Source organism: Scyliorhinus canicula, chromosome 14, assembly GCF_902713615.1.
Source record: "Scyliorhinus canicula chromosome 14, sScyCan1.1, whole genome shotgun sequence".
In the NCBI taxonomy this organism is placed as follows: domain Eukaryota; kingdom Metazoa; phylum Chordata; class Chondrichthyes; order Carcharhiniformes; family Scyliorhinidae; genus Scyliorhinus; species Scyliorhinus canicula.
The window spans coordinates 5,997,723-6,020,829 of NC_052159.1; the positions used below are offsets into that span (position 1 = coordinate 5,997,723).

General features: G+C 53.2%; 1 protein-coding gene across 3 annotated transcripts in view; it reads left to right on the top strand.

Moving 5' to 3' along the window:
* LOC119977259 (arf-GAP with Rho-GAP domain, ANK repeat and PH domain-containing protein 1) overlaps positions 1–23,107 on the top strand; it is a 259,394-nt gene that overhangs the window by 57,626 nt on the left and 178,661 nt on the right. For 2 of the 3 annotated variants that reach the window (XM_038817991.1, XM_038817990.1), the window contains exon 2: positions 20,063–20,749. The exons of the other annotated variant lie outside the window; for it this stretch is intronic. In XM_038817991.1, the coding sequence (XP_038673919.1) occupies positions 20,130–20,749 (620 nt within the window). In that variant the 5' untranslated portion in view covers positions 20,063–20,129. The remainder of the gene's footprint in view (positions 1–20,062; positions 20,750–23,107) is intronic. 3 annotated transcript variants of the gene reach the window in all.

Below are 23,107 nucleotides of genomic sequence, written 5' to 3' on the forward strand. Positions count from 1 at the left end.
CCTGAGGGGCTGGTTTAGCTCACCGGGCTAAATCGCTGGCTTTGAAAGCAGTCCAAGCAGGCCAGCAGCACGGTTCGATTCCCGTAACAGCCTCCCCGAACAGGCGCCGGAATGTGGCGACTAGGGGCTTTTCACAGTAACTTCATTAAAGCCTACTTGTGACAATAAGCAATTTACATTTTACATTACCTGGGGCGGGGTCTTGTTATTCTCTTGTACCAGGAACAGTAATGGTCTCCCCAATGTTTCACATTAGATGTGAGCAGATTGGGTTGGATACACTCCCTGCGTTGGCTCGATTAATGTGGTGGTTACGTTCCACAAGCTTCCAGTTCAAATCCCACTCCAGGATTTGTTCGTCACGGAATGAGTGCTCAGCTTTTGGTTCAAGGGGCTGAAAATCATCCTGGGAATTTTTCCATCTTCTCCACTAATCCCCAAAGGGGAAAAAAAAGCTAATGTGAAGATGGACCTGAAAAAAAACCCCAGATTTACTCAGATTTCCTGCCGCATTCGACTCAGGATATGGTAAATTTGGTCTGCTTTTTAAAATATTCTTTCGTAGGGTGTGGTGTGACTGGCTAGGCCAACAATCATTGCCTAGCTCTCATTGCCCTTGGACTGAGTGGCTTGCAATGGCCACTTCAGAGGGCAGTTTGGAGCCAATCACATTGCTGTTGGTCTGGAGTCACACTTATCACAGAACTGTTACCGGGCAGAAGGAGGCCATTTGGCCCATCATGTCTGCACCGTCTCTCCAGCTGATAACCATGACTTATCCCCGTACCCCTTCTATTCAAGTAATCATCTAATGTAGGTCAGACCAGGTAGCGATGGCAGATTTCTTTACCTAAAAGTCGTTAGTGAACCAGATGGGTTTTTACAACAATCGATGATAGTTTCCTGGTCACCATTACTGAGACTAGCTTTATATTCCACATTTATCAACTGAATTTAAATTCCACCAGCTGCCGGGGTGGGATTTGAACCCACCACCCCAGAGTGTTAATCTGGGTCTCGAGATTATTAGTCCAATGGTGTTATCAGTATTCCAGAAGCATCCTCCAAATGTTTATCTAATTGATGGAGTCAATGGCGTTCAGCAGAGGGGTCAATAATCAGGGGGCAGAGATGCTAAATAATGAATATCACTAATGCTGCTTTTGTGTGACGGGGCAGTTTCTGATGGGATGTCCATTTTGGTTACCCACGGCCTTCTGGGATTCTGGACGGGGCAGTCAGGTGCCACCTGCAAGAAATCCTACCGGGCACTTTGACGTGACATGTCGCACGATCCAGGACATAGCCGCAATGGCACTTTGGGCATCCTTGTTTTGCGGAGCAGGTGGACACACTGTGCGGACTCAGTTGCAGCCTGGCCCCTTGCCTTTGACGGAGGTTGAAGCCGGGGAGCTCCGCGGTTGGGTCAGTGATGAGATGTTGGTTTTTCTGTGGCTCGTGTGTTCTCCCACTCCTGAACATCAGGGTTGATAACTGGAAGGCTTCACCGGGCCAAATCGGAAGAGGAGATGTTGCTCCTCCAGCCTGATGTTGGGCTTCACTAGAATACCGCAGTAGGCCAAGGCCAGGGATGTCAGTGTGAGAGAGAGAAAGGTGGAGAATTAAAAGGGCAAGTGACCGAAAGGTCATGGGGGGGGGTCATGCTTGTGGACTGAGCAGAGCCGTCACGCAGATTTGTCGCCTTGTCTGCATTTGATCTCCCCGATGTCTGATGTGCCGTCTCTGTTGTAATGTAGGAAAAGCGGAAGCCAATTTTGGGCAGCACGGTGGCACAGTGGTTAGCACTGCTGCCTCACAGCACCAGGGACCCAGGCTCAGTTCCGGCCTCGGGTCACTGTCTGTGCGGAGTCTGCACGTTCTCCCCGTGTGTGCGTGGGTTTCCTCCGGGTTCTCCGGTTTCCTCCCACAGCCCAAAGATGTGCAGGTTTGGTGGATTGGCCATGCTAAATTGCCCCTTAGTGTCCAAAGATGTGCAGGTTGGGTGGGGTTATGGGGATAGGACAGGGGAGTGGGCCCAGGTAGGGTGCTCTTTCAGAGGGTCGGTGCAGACTCGATGGGCTGAATGGCCTCCTTCTGCACTGTAGTGATCCTATGGTTCTATTTGTACACAGCAAGATCCCAAACAGCAATGTGAGAATGACCAGATTATCTGTTGATTGAGTGATAAATATTGACCAGACCCCTGGGGCAACCCCCTACTCTTCGAAATAATGCCATGGGACCATTTCCCACCCAGCCCAGCAGACAGGTGGGACCTCAGTTTAAAATCTCACCTGAAAGGCGACTCCCCGGATAATGCAGCCCTCCCTCGTCACTGCGCTCGACCTTGTGAAGTGAGCGTGCGGCAAACTGAGCAACAACTGACCCTCCCCAGTAACTGGGGGAAGGATTTGAGGGGAGTGGAATAGTTCCATTTCACCCAGAAGATGGCGGGGGTCTGGAAGGGGGAAGAGGTGGAAATCTTCACTGTGTTTTTTAAAAAAAAGCCCTGACTGTTGAGGTGCCCCCAATCTACAGGACTGAGAGCTGGAAGGGGGAGAAATAGATTGGATAGGTCTTTATAGCAGGCACAATGGGCCGAATAGTCTCCTCCTGTCCAATCAATCGTGCTAAGATTCTAATAATAATAATAATACTAATTGCTTATTGTCACAGTGGGCTTCAAATGAAGTTACTGTGAAAAGCCCCTAGTCGCCACATTCCGGCGCCTGTTTGGGGAGGCCGGTACGGGAATTGAACCTGCGCTGCTTGTTCTGCTTTACAAGCCAGCTGTTTAGCCCACTGAGCTAAATCAGCCCCTGGTTATTTAGATTCTGTCATTTAGATTCTGTAATTAGTTGGCAGCATTTAAGCTTGTTCAGTGTCATGGGAAAAACCTCCCCACTCCTCCCCACCCCCTATCCAGCTCTTGGTGTAGTCCCCCCTCCTTCCCACCCCCTATCCAGCTCTTGGTGTCGCCCCCACTCCTCCCCTCCCTCTATTCAGCCCTTGGGGTTGTCCCTGTCATAATATACACATCAGTATATAATGGTGCAGACACACACACTGATTGACACACAGCAAGACCAATCAACACACACAACACAGCAGCCAATCGCCAGTTAGGGCACACTCACTATAAAGCCAGAGGGCACTAGTTTTCCTGCTCATTCGGGATGCAGCCTCTCAGAAGGACCGAGCTCACAACTTGTAGCACAGATCTTCACCATGTGCTGAGTGCATAGACTGGTTAGGATAGGTATAGGTCTTCAATTAATCTAACATAGTGTCGACCCACAGTGAAAGTATGTTCAACAGTTCCTAGCTTAATAAAATAGAGTTGTACTATTTCAAGTGTTGGTAGCCTGTATATGTTACTGCTGAGGTAAATGCAGTCTCCACAGATCCAGAGTCCCCAACACATCATGGTACCAGTACGTGATGTTAGAATTTATTAGACCTACCTTCAAGTGATCTGCCTTCCACCAGCATACAGCCATCCTGCAAAATGGGCAGCGTCCGCCCTCCCCCGCCGCTCCGCATCACCGGTAAGCTGGGGGCCAACTGGAAGATCTTCAAACAACGATTCCAGCTTTACCTTGAAGCCACAAACCTGGAAGCTGCTTCAGACGCCAGGAAGATCGCTCTCTTCCTCACCACGGCCGGGGACCACGCCATCCACATCCTCAACTCTCTCACTTTTGCTGATGGTGAAGACAAATCAAAATTCAAGACGGTCCTCCTCAAATTTGACAGTCACTGTGACATCGAGGTGAATGAAAGTTTTGAGCGCTATGTCTTCCAACAGCGTTTGCAGGGTAAGGATGAACCTTTCCAATCCTTTCTCACCCACCTCCGCATCCTCGCGCAGTCCTGTAATTACGGGTCCACCTCCGACTCCATGATACGCGACCAGATCGGTTTCGGTGTTCAGTCGGACCCCCTACGCCAGCAGCTCCTCAAGGTTAAACAGCTCACCCTAGCGATAGCCATCGAGACCTGCGTGCTGCATGAACACGCCACTAACCGATACTCGCACATTCAGGCGGCTGAAACGGCGCGGCAAGGTCCCCTCGAGGCAGAACGTGTCCAAGCAATCCAGCAACTCCAGGGCCTCAGCCTGGATGAGGGCGGCCATTTCGCAAGCTTTTCACGGCCTCCCGCGCATGCGCGCTCTGAACGAGGGGACGGCGACGCCGAAGATCATACTGCGCAGGCGCGCACCACATACGACCGCACCGCACATGCGCGGTGGCGCAACGAGCGTCCTGACGTCACAACGTACGGCAACTGTGGCTCCGCCCACTTAAAGCGGCAATGTCCTGTCAAATCCCGACGCTGCCTACAATGGGAAAACTTGGCCACTATGCTGCTTTATGCAGGTCTGCTCAGCCTGCCAACTCTCGCCGCTCCAACCAACCACGCAGGGATGTCCGTGCCATCCAGCCCATAGTCACCGAACCCGATTCTGACCTGCTGCCTGACCTTGACACCGAGGACCCAAAGGCACCTTTTCGAGTCGGTATCATTGCCAAACACAAGGTGCCCCCGAAGCAAAAAGTCCAGCCTCTCCCGATATTCAGCATTGATCCGGATGACGAGTGCTGTGCCACCCTCACGGTCAACTGATCCCGAATCCGATTCCGCCTGGACACCGGCGCTTCAGCCAATCTCAGTGCGCGGTCTGACTTCGAAAGCATCCGTGTCAGTCCGACCATCCTGCCATCAGCCTGCCAGCTATTGGACTATAATGACAATGCCATTGCTGCCACTGGCTCATGCCAACTTGAAGTGGCGCACAGGTCACTTAATGCCATTTGAAATAGTGGGATCCTCCAAAGCCTCCCTGCTTGGGTGCGCAGGCATGCAAACTGCTGAACCTGGTCCAAAGGGTTCACTCCCTGTCACCTGCTGACGCGTCTGCCTCTCAGGACACAGACTTTAGGGCACAGCTGGACACCATTATCAACTGATACCACAATGTTTTCGAGGGCTCCCGTACACCTACAAGATCTTGTTGAAACCGAACGCCACGCCTGTGGTGCACGCACCTCGCAAGGTCCCAGCACCCCTCAAGGACCGCCTCAAGCAGCAGCTGCAGGACCTCCAGGATCAAGGAGTGATTTCCAGGGTCACGGAACCGACCGACTGGGCCAGCTCCATGGTATGCGTGAAAAAACCTTCCGGCGAATTGAGGATATGCATTGATCCCAAGGACCTCAACCGCAATATTATGAGAGAGCACTATCCCATTCCCAAGCGCGAAGAATTCACCTGTGAGATGGCTCGCGCCAAGCTCTTTACCAAACTCGACGTCTCAAAGGGATTCTGGCAAATCCAGCAAGAAACTCTGCACTTTTAATACCCCCTTTGGCAGGTATTGCTACAACAGGATGCCGTTTGGGATCACCTCTGCATCAGAAGTGTTCCATAGGATTATGGAACAGATGATGGAAGGTATTGAAGGGGTTCGCGTCTATGTGGACGACATAATCATCTGGTCCACCACCCCGCAGGAGCACATTAATCGCCTCCAGCGCATCTTCAGACGGATACGAGAGCATGGCCTCCGCCTCAACACAGCCAAATGCTCCTTTGGTCAGACAGAAATTAAGTTCCTCGGAGACCACATCTCCCAGTTGGGTGTGCAGCCGGATGCGGACAAGGCCATGTAGACACCGCAGGACAGGAAGACGGTCCTCTGCTTCTTGGGCATGGTCAACTTCATAGGGAAATTCATTCCTAACCTCGCCTCTCACACCACGGCTCTCGGGAACCTGGTCAGGAAGACGACAGAGTTCCAATGGCTCCCTGCCCACGGACACGAATGGCGGGAACACAGGGCGAAGCTGACCACGGCCTCGGTCTTGGCATTTTTTGACCCAGCCAAGGAGACCAAAATTTCTACAGATGCCAGTCAATCTGGCATTGGAGCATTGGAGCATTGGAGCATTGGAGCAGTGCTCCTTCAACATGATGAGGCCTCATCATGGGCCCCCGTTGCATACGCATCGCGTGCGATGACCTCTAACGAACAGCGCTATGCGCAGATTGAAAAGGAGGGCCTGGGCCTTCTTACCGGAGTCGTTAAATTCCATGATTATGTCTATGGACTCCCTCAGTTCACCGTCGAGACAGACCATAAACCGCTGGTCAATATCATACAAAAAGACCTTAACGACATGACGCCTCGCCTGCATCGCATTCTTCTCAAGCTCAGACGCTACTACGACTTTGACCTTGTCTACACCCCGGGCAAGGAGCTCATCGTCGCTGACGCTCTCCCCACGGTCTGTCACCACACCATGTGACCCAGCGGGATTTGTTTGCCAGGTTGACGCCCATGTGGCATTTGCTGCCTCCAATCTGCCTGCCACGGATGAACGTGAGATGGCTGCCGACCCCCTGCTCCAGCGTGTCATGCACCACCTAACGGACGGGTGGCTCAAGGGCCAATGCCCTTGATTCTATAATGCCAGAGATGATCTGGTGGTAGTGGATGGGGTTCTTCTCAAACTGGACCGCATTGTCATCCCGCACTGTATGTGTTACTGCTGAAGTAAACGCAGTCTCCACAGACCCAGAGTAACCAACACATCAGTCCCCACTCCTCCTCTCCCCTATTCAGCTCTTGGGAAAGTCCCCACTCCTCCCCTCCCCCAATCCAGCCCTTGGTGTAGTCCCCACTCCTCCCCTCCCCCTATCTAGCTCTTGGTGTAGCCCCCACTCCTCCCCTCCGCCTATCCAGCTCTTGGCGTAGTCCCCACTCCTCCCTTCCCCCTATCCAGTTCTTGGCGTCGTCCTCTCACCCTATCCCGCTCTTAGCGTAGTCCCCACTCCTCTCTCCCTATCCAGCTCTTGGCGAAGTCCCCACTCCTCTCCCCCTGTCCAGCTCTTCGCGTTGCCCCCACTCCTCCCGTCCCTCTATCCAGCTCTTGGCGTATCCCCACTCCTCCCCTCCCCTGCACACTCTAAGTGAGAGTGGGAACATTACCACCCCCTTCATTAAGCAACTTGACTGAAAGGAGTTGAGATCAGTTTGGGTTTGTGCCCTCGGTTGCATTTCTCCCAGATTGTGATACGCGCTGTTTTTTTTCCTGGATAAATTTACGGGAATGATTTATGAATTGTGGCCTGTCTGAAATTAACTTCACCCAGCTCTGTCTACAATTAAGGAAAATGCCCCACTGCCCACTTTCCCAGGGCAACCTGGGATAGACATGATGAAACAGTATTAATATGGCTGGGTCCAGTTCAGTTTCTGATCAATGGTAACCCCCAGGATGTTGATTGTGGGGGATTCATTGATGGTGATGCCTTGAATGTCATGGGGCGGTGGTTAGATTCTCTCTTCTTGGAGATGGTGATTGCCTGGCACTCATGTGGCACGAATGTAACTTGCCACTTGTCAGTCTAAGCACATTAATCCTATTTGTGATTTTTGTCAATGACTTGGAGGAGGGGGCTGAAGGGTGGGTCAGTAAATTTGCTGATGACACCAAGATTGGTGGAGTAGTGGATGAGGTGGAGGGCTGTTGTAGGCTGCAAAGAGACATTGAGAGGATGCAGAGCTGGGCTGAAAAATGGCAGATGGAGTTTAACCCTGATAAGTGCGAGGTGATTCATTTTGGTAGGAAAAATTTGAATGCGGATTACAGGGTCAACGGCAGGGTTCTGAGGAATGTGGAGGAACAGAGAGATCTTGGGGTTCATGTCCACCGATCTCTGACGGTTGCCACTCAAGTGGACAGAGCCGTGAAGAAGGCCTATAGTGTGTTAGCGTTTATTAACAGGGGGCTTGAGTTTAAGAGCCGCGGGGTTATGCTGCAACTGTACATGACTCTGGTAAGACCACATTTGGAGTATTGTGTGCAGTTCTGGTCACTTCACTATAGGAAGGATGTGGAAGCATTGGAAAGGATGCAAAGGAGATTTACCAGGATGCTGCCTGGTTTGGAGGTCTTATGAGGAAAGGTTGAGGGAGCTAGGGCTTTTCTCTTTGGAGCGGAGGAGGATGAGAGGCCTATAAGATGATAGAAGTTTATAAGATGATGAGGGGGATAGATAGAGTGGACGTTCAGAGACTATTTCCTTGGGTGGATGAAGCTGTTACAAGGGGGCATAACTATAAGATTCAGGGTGGGAGATATAGGAGGGATGTCCGAGGTAGGTTCTTTATTTAGAGAATGGTTAGGGTGTGGAATGGACTGCCTGCTGTGATAGTGGAGTCGGACACTTTAGGAACCTTCAAGTGGTTATTGGATAGGCACATGGAGCACACCAGAATGATAGGGAGTGGGATAGCTTGATCTTGGTTTCGGACAAGGCACGGCACAACATCGAGGGCCGAAGGGCCTGTTCTATGCTGTACTGTTCTATGTTCTATTAAACACATTACCCCTGTATGAGCAAATCCAAACTAAATGAAAATGAGAACATTTGGGGTTTATCACGTTGAAACAATGGCTGACTACGGGGTAATGTGATAGAGATGTTTCAGATTAAGAATCTCTTATCACCAACAAGCAAGTACCAGGGTGAGTGCAGACTGGACACCCTGATAACAGTTTGTGGGTTTCTAAAGTCTGCACTCATGGCTTATTAATATCTCTCCAGATTCTGTTTTTATATATATATCTTTATATCTGATTCTGAGACATCCTTCAAAAAATAAATATCTGAGAGTTTTAAATGTTCAACCTGTTTGAAGGAGCAAAGTAATCAGATAAAGATTCACCAAGTTTGAAATGCTTGAATGCATTCTGTACACAACTCACTCTGAAACTTTATCAAGCACACCATCTCTCTGCATCACATTTACAGGCAACTGCAAAAAAACGGATTCAAAATTGGATTTAAGTTTGCTAAATTCTGGAGATGTCCCAGCGGATTGAAAAACTGCAAACTGCTCTGTTTCAGAAAGGCAGGAAGCAGGAAACTCTCAACCAGTTAACCTAACAATCTGTCTTTGGGAAAATGCTAGGATCTATTATGAAGGTGGGAGTGGCCCACTTCGTCACCTTTGCCCCTCATCTAAGGTGTGGTGACCCACAGGTTAAATCACCCCCAGTCAGCTCTTTCCTATGGCGCTCTGGGACTGTGGCGACACTTTTACATTGCACTGACGGGATATTTAGAAAATTAGAATACAATCGGACAGAGTCAACATGGTGTTGTGAAAGGGAAATCCTGTTTGACAAATTTATTCGGGCCCTTTGAGGAGTTAGCGAGCAGGGCGGGTAGAGGGGGACCTGTAGATGTGGGCTGGGAATCCCCATTGCGGGTCTGCCCCTGCTATCGCCGCTAGTGAGAACGGAGAATTTGCGCGCCATTCGCTGGCGGTAGGAGTCACGAGTAGGCTTCAAATGAAGTTACTGTGAAAAGCCCCTAGTCGCCACATTCCGGCGCCTGTTCGGGGAAGCTGGTATGGGAATTGAACCGTGCTGCTGGCGTGCCCTGGTCTGCTTTCAAAGCCAGCGATTTAGCCCTGTGCTAAACCAGCCTACCTGATTTGTTGGGTAAGCTGGGTCTACGAGGACTACGTTTACTGCAGCAGTGAGAGAGACAGGCTTCCAACACTTGAAGAAATGCAACTCTATTTTATTGAACTCTTAACTATCATATATACATTAACTGTGAGTTGACACTATGCTGACTTGACTGGAGACCTCAGGCTAACCTGACCAGACTATCTGACTACCACATGGTGTATGTTCCAGTTGTTGCTCACGGGCTCTGACTGTCTCAGAGGCTGCATCCCGAGAGAGCGGGAAAACTAGTGCCCTCTGGCTTTCTAGTGATCGTGTCCTGTCTGGTGATTGGCTGCTGTGTTCTGTGTGTTCATTGGTCATCCTGTGTGTCAATCACTGCCTGTCTGTGCACCATCATATACCTGTGTGTATATTATGACAACACACAATATCAATCTCTCGCTTCCTCCTTCACCATCTTTCTCTGTCTCTCACACCATCGCTCTCTCTGCGTCTCATAATGCAGAAGGAGGCCATTTGGCCCATCGAGTCTGCACCGGCCCTTACAATGAGCACCCTACTGAAGCTCACATATCTATCCTAACACCGTAACCCAATAACCCCACCTAACCTTTTTGGACACTAAGGGCAATTTAGCATGGCCAGTCCACCTAACCTGCACATCTTTGGACTGTGGGAGGAAACCGGAGCACCCCGAGGAAACCCACGCAGACACGGGGAGAATGTGCAGACTCCACACAGACAGTGACCCAAGCCGGGAATCAAACCTGGGACCCTGGTGCTGTGAAGCCACAGTGCTAACCACTGTGCTACTGTGCTCTCACACCATCTCTCTCTCTGCCTCTCACACCATCTCTCTCTCTGCCTCTCACACCATCTCTCTCTCTGCCTCTCACACCATCTCTCTCTCTCTGCCTCTCACACCATCTCTCTCTCTCTGCCTCTCACACCATCTCTCTCTCTGCCTCTCACACCATCTCTCTCTCTGCCTCTCACACCATCTCTCTCTCTGCCTCTCACACCATCTCTCTCTCTGCCTCTCACACCATCTCTCTCTCTCTGCCTCTCACACCATCTCTCTCTCTCTGCCTCTCACACCATCTCTCTCTCTGCCTCTCACACCATCTCTCTCTCTGCCTCTCACACCATCTCTCTCTCTGCCTCTCACACCATCTCTCTCTCTGCCTCTCACACCATCTCTCTCTCTGCCTCTCACACCATCTCTCTCTCTCTGCCTCTCACACCATCTCTCTCTCTGCCTCTCACACCATCTCTCTCTCTGCCTCTCACACCATCTCTCTCTCTCTGCCTCTCACACCATCTCTCTCTCTGCCTCTCACACCATCTCTCTCTCTCTGCCTCTCACACCATCTCTCTCTCTGCCTCTCACACCATCTCTCTCTCTGCCTCTCACACCATCTCTCTCTCTGCCTCTCACACCATCTCTCTCTCTGCCTCTCACACCTTCTCTCTCTCTGCCTCTCACACCATCTCTCTCTCTGCCTCTCACACCATCTCTCTCTCTGCCTCTCACACCATCTCTCTCTCTGCCTCTCACACCATCTCTCTCTCTGCCTCTCACACCATCTCTCTCTCTGCCTCTCACACCATCTCTCTCTCTGCCTCTCACACCATCTCTCTCTCTCTGACTCTCACACCATCTCTCTCTCTCTCTGCCTCTCACACCATCTCTCTCTCTCTGCCTCTCACACCATCTCTCTCTCTCTGCCTCTCACACCATCTCTCTCTCTCTCTCTCTCTCTGCCTCTCACGCCATCTCTCTCTCTGCCTCTCACACCACCTCTCTCTCTGCCTCTCACACCATCTCTCTCTGTGCCTCTCACGCCATCTCTCTCTCTGCCTCTCACACCATCACTCTCTCTGCCTCTCACACCATCTCTCTGTGCCTCTCACACTATCTTTCTCTCTGCCTCTCACACCATCTCTCTCTCTGCCTCTCACACCTTCTCTCTCTCTGCCTCTCACACCATCTCTCTCTCTGTCTCTCACACCATCTCTCTCTCTGCCTCTCACACCATCTCTCTCTCTGTCTCTCACACCATCCCTCTCTCTGCCTCTCACACCATCTCTCTCTCTGCCTCTCACACCATCCCTCTCTGTGCCTCTCACACTATCTTTCTCTCTGCCTCTCACACCATCTCTCTCTCTGCCTCTCACACCATCTCTCTCTCTCTCTCTCTCTGCCTCTCACACCATCTCTCTCTCTGCCTCTCACACCATCTCTCTCTCTGCCTCTCACATCATCTCTCTCTGCCTCTCACACCATCACTCTCTCTCTCTCTGTGCCTCTCACACCATCTCTCTCTGCCTCTCACACCATCTCTCTCTCTGCCTCTCACACCATCTCTCTCTCTGCCTCTCACACCTTCTCTCTCTCTCTCTCTGCCTCTCACACCTTCTCTCTCTCTGCCTCTCACACCTTCTCTCTCTCTCTCTCTCTGCCTCTCACACCATCTCTCTCTCTCTCTCTCTCTCTCTGCCTCTCACACTATCTTTTTCTCTGCCTCTCACACCATCTCTCTCTGTGCCTCTCACACTATCTTTCTCTCTGCCTCTCACACCATCTCTCTCTCTGCCTCTCACACCATCTCTCTCTCTGCCTCTCACACCATCTCTCTCTGCCTCTCACACCACCTCGCTGTGCCTCTCACACCATCACTCTCTCTGCCTCTCACACCTTCACTCTCTCTACACCATCTCTCTCTCTGCCTCTCACACCATCTCTCTCTCTGCCTCTCACACCATCCATCTCTCTCTCTCTCTGCCTCTCACACCATCTCTCTCTGTGCCTCTCACACCATCCCTCTCTCTCTCTCTCTGCCTCTCACACCATCTCTCTCTGTGCCTCTCACACCATCTCTCTCTCTCTCTGCCTCTCACACCATCTCTCTCTCTGCCTCTCACACCATCTCTCTCTCTCTCTCTCTCTCTCTCTGCCTCTCACACCATCTCTCTCTGCCTCTCACGCCATCTCTCTCTCTGCCTCTCACACCATCTCTCTCTCTGCCTCTCACACCTCTCTCTCTGCCTCTCACACCATCTCTCTCTCTGCCTCTCACACCATCTCTCTCTCTGCCTCTCACACCATCTCTCTCTCTGCCTCTCCCACCATCTCTCTCTCTGCCTCTCACACCATCTCTCTCTCTGCCTCTCACACCATCTCTCTCTCTGCCTCTCACACCATCTCTCTCTCTCTGCCTCTCACACCATCTCTCTCTCTGCCTCTCACACCATCTCTCTCTCTCTCTCTCTGCCTCTCACACCATCTCTCTCTCTGCCTCTCACACCATCTCTCTCTCTCTCTCTCTCTGCCTCTCACACCATCTCTCTCTCTGCCTCTCACACCATCTCTCTCTCTCTCTCTGCCTCTCACACCATCTCTCTCTCTGCCTCTCACACCATCTCTCTCTCTCTCTCTGCCTCTCACACCATCTCTCTCTCTGCCTCTCACACCATCTCTCTCTCTGCCTCTCACACCATCTCTCTCTCTGCCTCTCACACCATCTCTCTCTCTCTGCCTCTCACACCATCTCTCTCTCTGCCTCTCACACCATCTCTCTCTCTGCCTCTCACACCATCTCTCTCTCTCTCTCTCTCTGCCTCTCACACCATCTCTCTCTCTGCCTCTCACACCATCTCTCTTTCTGCCTCTCACACCATCTCTCTCTCTGCCTCTCACACCATCTCTCTCTCTGCCTCTCACACCATCTCTCTCTCTGCCTCTCACACCATCTCTCTCTCTGCCTCTCACACCATCTCTCTCTCTGCCTCTCACACCATCTCTCTCTCTGCCTCTCACACCATCTCTCTCTCTGCCTCTCACACCATCTCTCTCGCTGACTCTCACACCATCTCTCTCTCTCTCTCTCTCTGCCTCTCACACCATCTCTCTCGCTGACTCTCACACCATCTCTCTCTCTCTGCCTCTCACACCATCTCTCTCTCTGCCTCTCACACCATCTCTCTCTCTGCCTCTCACACCATCTCTCTCTCTGCCTCTCACACCATCTCTCTCTCTGCCTCTCACACCATCTCTCTCGCTGACTCTCACACCATCTCTCTCTCTCTGCCTCTCACACCATCTCTCTCTCTCTGCCTCTCACACCATCTCTCTCTCTGCCTCTCACACCATCTCTCTCACTGACTCTCACACCATCTCTCTCTCTCTCTCTCTCTGCCTCTCACACCATCTCTCTCGCTGACTCTCACACCATCTCTCTCACCGAGGCTCTCCAGTATTGGGCAGGAGGTGGCTGTTTCTGATCTGGGTGCTGACATAGATATCATAGAATTTGCAGTGCCGAAGGAGGCCATTCGGCCCATCAAGTCTGCACCGGCTCTTGGAAAGAGCACCCTACCCAAGGTTAACACCTCCACCCTATCTCCATAACCCAGTAACCCCACCCAACACTAAGGGCAATTTTGGACACTAAGGGCAATTTATCATGGCCAATGCACCTAACCTGCACATCTTTGGACTGTGGGAGGAAACCGGAGCACCCGGAGGAAACCCACGCACAGACGGGGAGGATGTGCAGACTCCGCACAGACAGTGACCCAAGCCGGAATCGAACCTGGGACCCTGGAGCTGTGAAGCCATTGTGCTATCCACAATGCTACAGTGCTACCGTGCTGACATGAGGGGCGTCCGTACATTGCATCACCGACATACTGTGCCAATGAACTTTGCTTCTCTGTAGCATTAGCTTGAATAAATGAATGAGATTTCAGAGAGAGAGCTCCGCTGGCTGCTAATAAATGGCTGGCCTTGTGGCACAGATTGACGTTTCATTTTGGATCTTCAACTGGTTAAACAAAAATAGCTTGTGGTTACCCTGAGTTCCGCTTGTTTCTATAGATAGCGAAGAGATGCCACCCTGTGTTTTTCCCTTTCGAAGCGCTTGTCCCCAATCAGAGGAAGCAATGGTTTTGTTGATAAACAGTCATACTTTAGGAGAAAAACCCAATATTGAATCTGCTCCATGGTAGTATTTATTCACCACAGGGGTTTTCTGCCACTCCATCGACACATCCTTCCAGTCATTTCTCCATCATGTGCCAGATTCCCCTTTAATCACCTTCCCACTCCCTGTGGGAGCGAGTCCCACATTCTCCCCACTCGCTGTGGGAGCGAGTCCCACATTCTCCCCACTCCCTGTGGGAGCGAGTTCCACATTCTCCCCACTCCCTGTGCGAGCGAGTTCCACATTCTCCCCAATCTCTGTGGGAGCGAGTTCCACATTCTCCCCAATCCCTGTGGGAGCGAGTCCCACATTCTCCCCACTCCCTGTGCGAGCGAGTTCCACATTCTCCCCAATCCCTGTGGGAGCGAGCTCCACATTCTCCCAACTCCCTATGCGAGCGAGTCCCACATTCTCCCCACTCCCTGTGGGAGCGAGTTCCACATTCTCCCCAATCCCTGTGGGAGCGAGTTCCACATTCTCCCCACTCCCTGTGGGAGCGAGTTCCATTCTCCCCACTCCCTGTGGGAGCGAGTTCCACATTCTCCCCAATCCCTGTGGGAGCGAGCCCCACATTCTCCCCACTCCCCGTGGGAGCGAGTTCCACATTCTCCCCGCTCCCTGTGGGAGCGAGTCCCACATTCTCCCCACTCCCTGTGGGAGCGAGTCCCACATTCTCCCCACTCCCTGTGGGAGCGAGTTCCACATTCTCCCCACTCCCTGTGGGAGCGAGTCCCACATTCTCCCCACTCCCTGTGGGAGCGAGTCCCACATTCTCCCCACTCCCTGTGGGAGCGAGTTCCACATTCTCCCCACTCCCTGTGGGAGCGAGTTCCACATTCTCCCCACTCCCTGTGGGAGCGAGTTCCACATTCTCCCCACTCTATGTAGAACATAGAACATAGAACAGTACAGCACAGAACAGGCCCTTCGGCCCTCAATGTTGTGCCGAGCCATGATCACCCTACTCAAACCCACGTATCCACCCCATACCCGCAACCCAACAACCCCCCCCCTTAACCCTACCCAACACTACGGGCAATTTAGCATGGCCAATCCACCTAACCCGCACATCTTTGGATGTGGGAGCGAGTTCCACATTCTCCCCACTCCCTGTGGGAGCGAGTTCCACATTCTCCCCACTCTATGTAGAACATAGAACATAGAACAGTACAGCACAGAACAGGCCCTTCGGCCCTCAATGTTGTGCCGAGCCATGATCACCCTACTCAAACCCACGTATCCACCCCATACCCGCAACCCAACAACCCCCCCCTTAACCCTACCCTACACTACGGGCAATTTAGCATGGCCAACCCACCTAACCCGCACATCTTTGGATGTGGGAGCGAGTTCCACATTCTCCCCACTCCCTGTGGGAGCGAGTTCCACATTCCCCCCACTACCTGTGGGAGCGAGTCCCACATTCTCCCCACTCAAGTTCCACATTCTCCCCACTCCCTGTGGGAGCGAGTCCCACATTCCCCCCACTCCCTGTGAGAGCGAGTTCCACATTCACCCCACTCCCCGTGAGAGCGAGTCCCACATCCTCCCCACTACCTGTGGGAGCGAGTTCCACATTCTCCCCACTCTCTGTGGGAGTGAGTCCCACATTCTCCCCACTCCCTGTGGGAGCGAGTCCCACATTCTCCCCACTCCCTGTGGGAGTGAGTTCCACATTCTCCCCACTCCCTGTGGGAGCGAGTCCCACATTCCCCCCACTATCTGTGGGTGCGAGTCCCACATTCTCCCCACTCCCTGTGGGAGTGAGTCCCACATTCTCCCCACTCCCTGTGGGAGCAAGTCCCACATTCTCCCCACTCGTTGGGGAAAGATTGAATTCTCGATTGGAGTTATTAATGGTGTATAATATTGATGGGCCCTGGTTCTAATCTCCTCCAAAGTGGAATCATCTCTTCATTTAACTTATCAAACATGTGTACAGCCTTGGAGAGCTGGATTAGGGAATGTGCGTTTTGAAAGGAGTCAGCCTCAGACAATCTTTCCTGATAGTAATAGCCTCTTGGTCCAGTTTAGTCCCATTTACCCGCCTCAATAACCTCACCCACAGTCTGCTTTTCAGTGTTGACCCCCCCGCAGCCTCAACAGCTTTTTGTGGGAGTGAGTTCCAGATTCCCGCTCCTCTTCGTGTGAGGAAGTGCTTCCTGACTAACCCTCCCCCCCCCCCTCACCGAACGCCCTGGCTCCCGTTTTGAGGTACTACCCCCTTGCCCCGGACTCTGTGACCAGCCGAAACAGATTCTGCATATCTAATATCGGTGGTGTGATATTGTCACTGGATTTCTAATCCAGAGACCCAGCCTAATGCTCTGGGATCCCAGATTCGAATCCCACCACGGCAGATAATTTATTTCTTTTTTTATAATTTTAAAGTAAATTTAGACCACTTATTTTTTTCCAATTAAGGGGCAATTTAGCGTGGCCAATCCACCTACCCTGCACATCTTTTGGATTGTGGGGGTGAGACCCATGCAGACACGGGGGAGAATGTGCAAACTCCACACGGACAGTGACCCGGAGCCGGGATCGAACCCGGGTTCCTCGGCTCCGTGAGGCAGCAGTGCTAACCACTGCGCCGCCGAGCCGCCCCTCGAGATGATGCAATTTTAATCCATTAAAAGTCTGGAATTGAAAGCCCAATAATGACCATGAAACTATTGTCGATTGAGAGAAGGAAATCTGCCGTCCTTACCCGGTCTGGCTTACACGTGACTCCAGACCCACAGCAATGTGGTTGTCTGTTAACTGCCCCTCTGGAATGGCCGAGCCAGTCACTCTGTTCAAAGGCAATTAGGGATGGGCAACAAATGCCGGACTAGCCCAGAGACGCCCACATCCATGAATGAAAAAAACTCCCCAATTAGATCAATCTTCTGATTATCGCGGGCTCGATCGAACATCTTTATTGCTCCTGACTCGGTGACACATGGCAAGGCCGTTAAAGAGATCTCTAGCGATTTACAACGCTCGGAACTCCCCGTGAGATCTGACTGTAATTTGAGCGAACGCCGACGCCTGGGAGAACTGGCCATGACGCTGTTTAGCACAGGTCCACAGAGACCTGGGACAGGTGTAATGGTACCTGGGGATTCTCACCGGCCATTGGAGGCTGCCGGCTGGTGAGGGATAGTGCGGGCTGGTACCCTGGCGCTCCTGCTGCCACCCGGGCACTGGGCCACCCTGGCATTGCCACCCGGGCACTGGGCCACCCTGGCATTGCCACCCGGGCACTGGGCCACCCTGGCATTGCCACACAGGCACTGGGGCACCCTACGATTGCCACCCTGGCACTGGGGCACCCTGGCATTGCCACACAGGCACTGGGGCACCCTGGCATTGCCACCCGGGCCACTAAGGCACTGGGGTGGCGATCTTAGGCTGGCAGGGCACTGCCAAGGTGCCAGGCTGTCAGTGAGAAGATGCCCAGGTGCCAATTTGCCCATGCTAGGGATCAGACCCGGGGGGTGGGGGTTACCCTGGAGGGTGGGGGTAACCCTGGAGGGTGGGGCTAACCCTGGAGGGTGGGGGTTACCCTGGAGGGTGGGGCTATGCTGGAGGGTGGGGCTATGCTGGAGGGTGGGGGTTACCCTGGAGGGTGGGGGTTACCCTGGAGGGTGGGGGTTACCCTGGAGGGTGGGGTTTACCCTGGAGGGTGGGGTTACCCTGGAGGGTGGGGTTACCCTGGAGGGTGGGGGTTACCCTGGAGGGTGGGGGTTACCCTGGAGGGTGGGGGTAACGCTGGAGGGTGGGGGTAACGCTGGAGGGTGGGGTAACGCTGGAGGGTGGGGTAACGCTGGAGGGTGGGGTAACGCTAGAGGGTGGGGTAACGCTAGAGGGTGGGGTAACGCTAGAGGGTGGGGTAACGCTAGAGGGTGGGGTAACGCTAGAGGGTGGGGTAACGCTAGAGGGTGGGGTAACGCTAGAGGGTGGGGTAACGCTAGAGGGTGGGGTAACGCTAGAGGGTGGGGTAACGCTAGAGGGTGGGGTAACGCTAGAGGGTGGGGTAACGCTAGAGGGTGGGGTAACGCTAGAGGGTGGGGTAACGCTAGAGGGTGGGGTAACGCTAGAGGGTGGGGTAACGCTAGAGGGTGGGGTAACGCTAGAGGGTGGGGTAACGCTAGAGGGTGGGGTAACGCTGGAGGGTGGGGTAACGCTGGAGGGTGGGGTAACGCTGGAGGGTGGGGTAACGCTGGAGGGTGGGGTAACGCTGGAGGGTGGGGTAACGCTGGAGGGTGGGGGGTAACCTGGAGGGTGGGGGGTACCCTGGAGGGTGGGGGGTACCCTTGGAGGGTGGGGGGTACCCCTGGAGGGTGGGGGGTACCCCTGGAGGGTGGGGGGTACCCCTGGAGGGTGGGGGTACCCCTGGAGGGTGGGGGTACGCCGGAGGGTGGGGCTACGCCGGAGGGTGGGGCTACGCCGGAGGGCGGGGCAGTTACCCTGGAGGGCGGGGCAGTTACCCTGGAGGGCGGGGCAGTTACCCTGGAGGGCGGGGTAGTTACCCTGGAGGGTGGGGTTACCCTGGAGGGTGGGGGTTTCACTGGTGTACAATGTGTTAAACCCTACCGGTGATTCCAACAGTGCCAAGTCACAGCTCTAATCTTCGGCTTTACCTTTTTGCTGATGACTCCCATCTACTGATCATCTGTTGTTGGACGGACTGTCCCACTCAAGTGGCCGCTGACGGTTTGCTGAGGGCGGGGTTTATTGCTCCGTTGATTCTTCCTGCTGTCGGACTTTCCCCAGGCAATCTGAAGCCCTCCGTGCCTCAGTTACATGTGGAGAATTCTCCGTTATTAAGTCAGTCTGGCAATGAAGTGATGTCTTTCACGGGATGTGGGCGTTGCTGGGCTCAGCCAACATTTGTTGCCCATCCCTAATTGCCCCTGAACTGGGTGTCCCGCTCGGCCATTTCAGTGGGGGGCAGCTAAGAGTCAACCACATTGCTGTGGGGTCTGGAGTCACATGTAGGCCAGACCGGGTAAGGACGGCAGATTGCCTTCCCCAAAAGACATGAGTGAACCAGATCGACTTTTACAACAATCCGATAGCTTCCGTTTCACTTTTATTGGGGATTTGCGTGTGCCTGTATGTTTGTGTCTCGGTGCAGCTAGTTGTGAATAATAGAAATAGAAAATACAAAATTGCTTATTGTCACAAGTAGGCTTCAAATGAAGTTACTGTGAAAAGCCCCTAGTCGCCACATTCTGGCCCCTGTTCGGGGAGGCTGGTACGGGAATCGAACCGTGCTGCGGGCCTGCCTTGGTCTGCTCTCAAAGCCAGCGATTTAGTCCAGTGTGCTAAACCAGCCCCTTATAATAAGTGTGCGTGTCTGTGTGTAATTCCACTATCCGACTCTCCTCTCGACCAAACTTTTCCCACTGGGAAGAGCTGGTCAAGACAATTTAAAACTGGCAAAACATCTAAGGCTGGGTGGGGGGGGGGGGGGGGGAAGTAAGATGAATTGGATAGTTCTTTCAAAGAGCTAGCGCAGGCACGATTGGCCGAATGGCCTCTTGTGTTGTGGAATATGGTGATGATGATTCTGGATGTGCTTATTCTTCGTTGCAGGAGTTTGTCAGACGCCTGTTGAAGATTCGTGGGTTGTAACCACAGACTGCCCTCCGGTTTGGAAACCATGTTGTTTGATGAGGAGGGAATGAGTATTGAGGACTGGCTGAGTGTTATCCATCTCGAACAGTACACCGATCACTTCACCCAGAATCGCTACCAGCAAGTGTCGGACTGCTGGGGCATCTGTAGCGAGGACCTTTCCCGAATCGGAGTCTTCCTCCCTGGCCATCGCAAGCGGATTCTTTCTGCGCTGAGCAAGTCTCGCCGGGGAGCTCTGACCCCTGACCCCCTGCAGCAGCCAACTCTGACCCCTGACCCCCCACCGGAGCCAGCCGACAAACCAATCCCCAAGAAGAGGAACATCTACCTCTGTAACCAGCATCCCGCCTCCGCTGTGCAAATACCATCGGATAAGCCGCTGCCGCCCATCCCCCCCAGGCAGTCGCCTGGCCGCCCCCCCGAGAGGTTAACCCCCGTCCCCCGACCCCGCTGCCCACCCAAGGCCGCCCTGCAACCCCCGAGCTCCCCCCCACCCCAAGTGCCAGTCGGCCCGCCGAGTGAGACACATCGGCGGGATCTTCCTCTGCCTCCACCACGACAGGACGTGCCCACAGGGACCAAACCGCTGCTGCCGCCAATTCCGATGCGGCCCCCGGCCAGATTCACACCTCCTGCAGATTCCAGGTGAGCTCCTTAGGGCGACACATCCTCGGTACGAGGGCGGGACCCCTGTTTTATTGATTCATTTGATATCCCCCCACTTTCCCCATGTCTCTCACTCTCTCTCCCTCTATCTCCCGCACTCCTTCTCGGGGTCTCTCCGTCTCTTTCGCTCTCTCTCTCGGTCTCTCACTCTTGTTTAGTCTCTCTTTCTCTTGCTTGGTCTGTCTCTCGCTCCATCTCTCCCCCTCTCTCTCCCCTCCCCCTCTCTCTCCCTCCCTCCATCATTCTCTTTCTCTCTGTCTCTCTCTCTTGATCGGTCTCTCTCTCTCCTTCTCTCTCTGTCTCTTTCTCTCTTTCTCCATTCCTCTTCCTCTTCCCTCTCTCTCCTTCTCTCTCCCCCTCTCTCCCTCTCTATCCCTCTCCCTCGCTCCCCACTCTCCCCCCCTCCTCTTTCTCTCTCTCTCGCTCCCCCCACACTCTCTCTCTCTCTCTCTCTCCCCTCTCTCTCTCTCTCACCCTCTCTCTCTCCCCCCTCACTCCCCACTCTATCCCCACTCTCCCCTCTCTGTCCCTCTCTCTCTCTCTCCCTCACACTCTTTCGCTCCCTCTCATCCTCTTTCTCTTGCTCGCTCCCTCCCTCTCTCTCTCTCTCTCTCTCCCCCCCTCTTTCCCCCTTCCCCTCTCTCACTCCCTTCCCCTCTCTCACTCCCTCTTTCTTGTCTTGGTCGGGTAAATGGAGTTGTGTTGCACAATTGACTACAGTCTGATTGGCTGGGGGTCAGATCCATGCGAGAGGGGCTGGATGGCCTTCTCCTGTCTGATTGTAGATTGGCTGCAGGATTCTCTGTCAGCGGGATTCTCCGCTTTGCCGGCGGCGCACACACGCCCCCGGATTTCTCGACGGCGTGGGGTGGCCACTGATGTGTTGGGTCGGCTGGGTCTATGAGGACTGCGTTTGACACAGTGTAGCGCGAGACAGACTTCCAACACTTGATGAGATACAACACGATTTTATTTAACATCTAAACTATATTACATGTTTAACTGTGGGTTGACACTATGTTGACTATGGAGACCTGAGGCTAACCTGACCAGACTATCTCACTATCACATGGTGTTTGTTCTAGTTGTTGATCACGGGCTCTGACTGTCTCAGAGGCTGCATCCCGAGAGAGCGGGAAAACTAGTGTTATCTGGTTTTATAGTGGTTGTGTCCTGTCTGGTGATTGGCTGCTGTGTTCTGTGTGTTCATTGGTCATCCTGTGTATCAATCACTGCCTGTCTGTGCACCATCATATACCTGTGTGTATATTATGACAGCCACAACGGGAAACTCCATTGGCCGGCTGCCGGGAGAATTCCGCTGTGGGTTACCAACTCATCCAGGATTGACCAGGAGTCTCCAGGAAGAGAAAAATAATCTGTCTCGGGGGGAGGGGGGGGGGAGGGGGGGGGGAGGGGGGGGAGGGGGGGGAGGGGGGGAGGGGGGGGGGGGGGGGTCCACCCCGGGGGGGAGAAACTTCGGGGAATATTCAACAGCAACTGATTTGTAAAAAACAATCTTTGAATATTGATTTAAAAATGAGTGACGGTTGATTTTTGTCAATAGTCCAGAGGAATCCAGCTGGATAAGAAAGACTTGGGTTCCTTCCTGATTGGCTGTGGGAAGGCGGTGTGCCTGGAATGTGGACCAATCAGGGCAGCGCAGGGACTGAAGTATCCGAGAGTATTATCAAAAACTGCATTTATATAGCGCCTTTTGTGGGCCCAGAACATTCCAAAGCGGCCGAAGCCAAAGATGAGTGGCCACTGTTGCAATGTCAGAGGTGCGGCAGTCAGTTTGCGCACAGCAAGCTCCCACACTCTGCGATGTTTTGAGTGATGTAGGGTCCCAGGTTCGATTCCGGCTTGGGTCACTGTCTGTGTGGAGTCTGCACATCTTCCCCGTGTCTGCGTGGGTTTCCTCCCACAGTCCAAAGATGTGCAAGTTAGGTGGATTGGCCATGATAAATTGCCCTTAGTGTTGGGTGGGGTTACTGAGTTATGGGGATAGGGTAGAGGTGTTAACCTTGGGTAGGATGCTCTTTCCGGGAGCCGGTGCAAACTCGATGGGCCGAATGGCCTCCTTCTGCACTGTAAATTCTATGTAATCTATGATTGTGCAATAAGCATTTCCCTTTTGAAGAGCGGCCATGCGGCCTTTACCCTGTCTGCTTGGGCAGTCCCTCGGGATCGAGGATGACCTGGCTCCACGGGTTCGGAGACAGCTGATAAAGCACGATTTGCAAACTCTGCCACGTGCGGCGTGGGTGGTGCTTGGAGAGTTGGGCAGATGAGTTGCTTGGAGGTTTGTGAGTGCTCTCCGACTCCTCGGCTTAA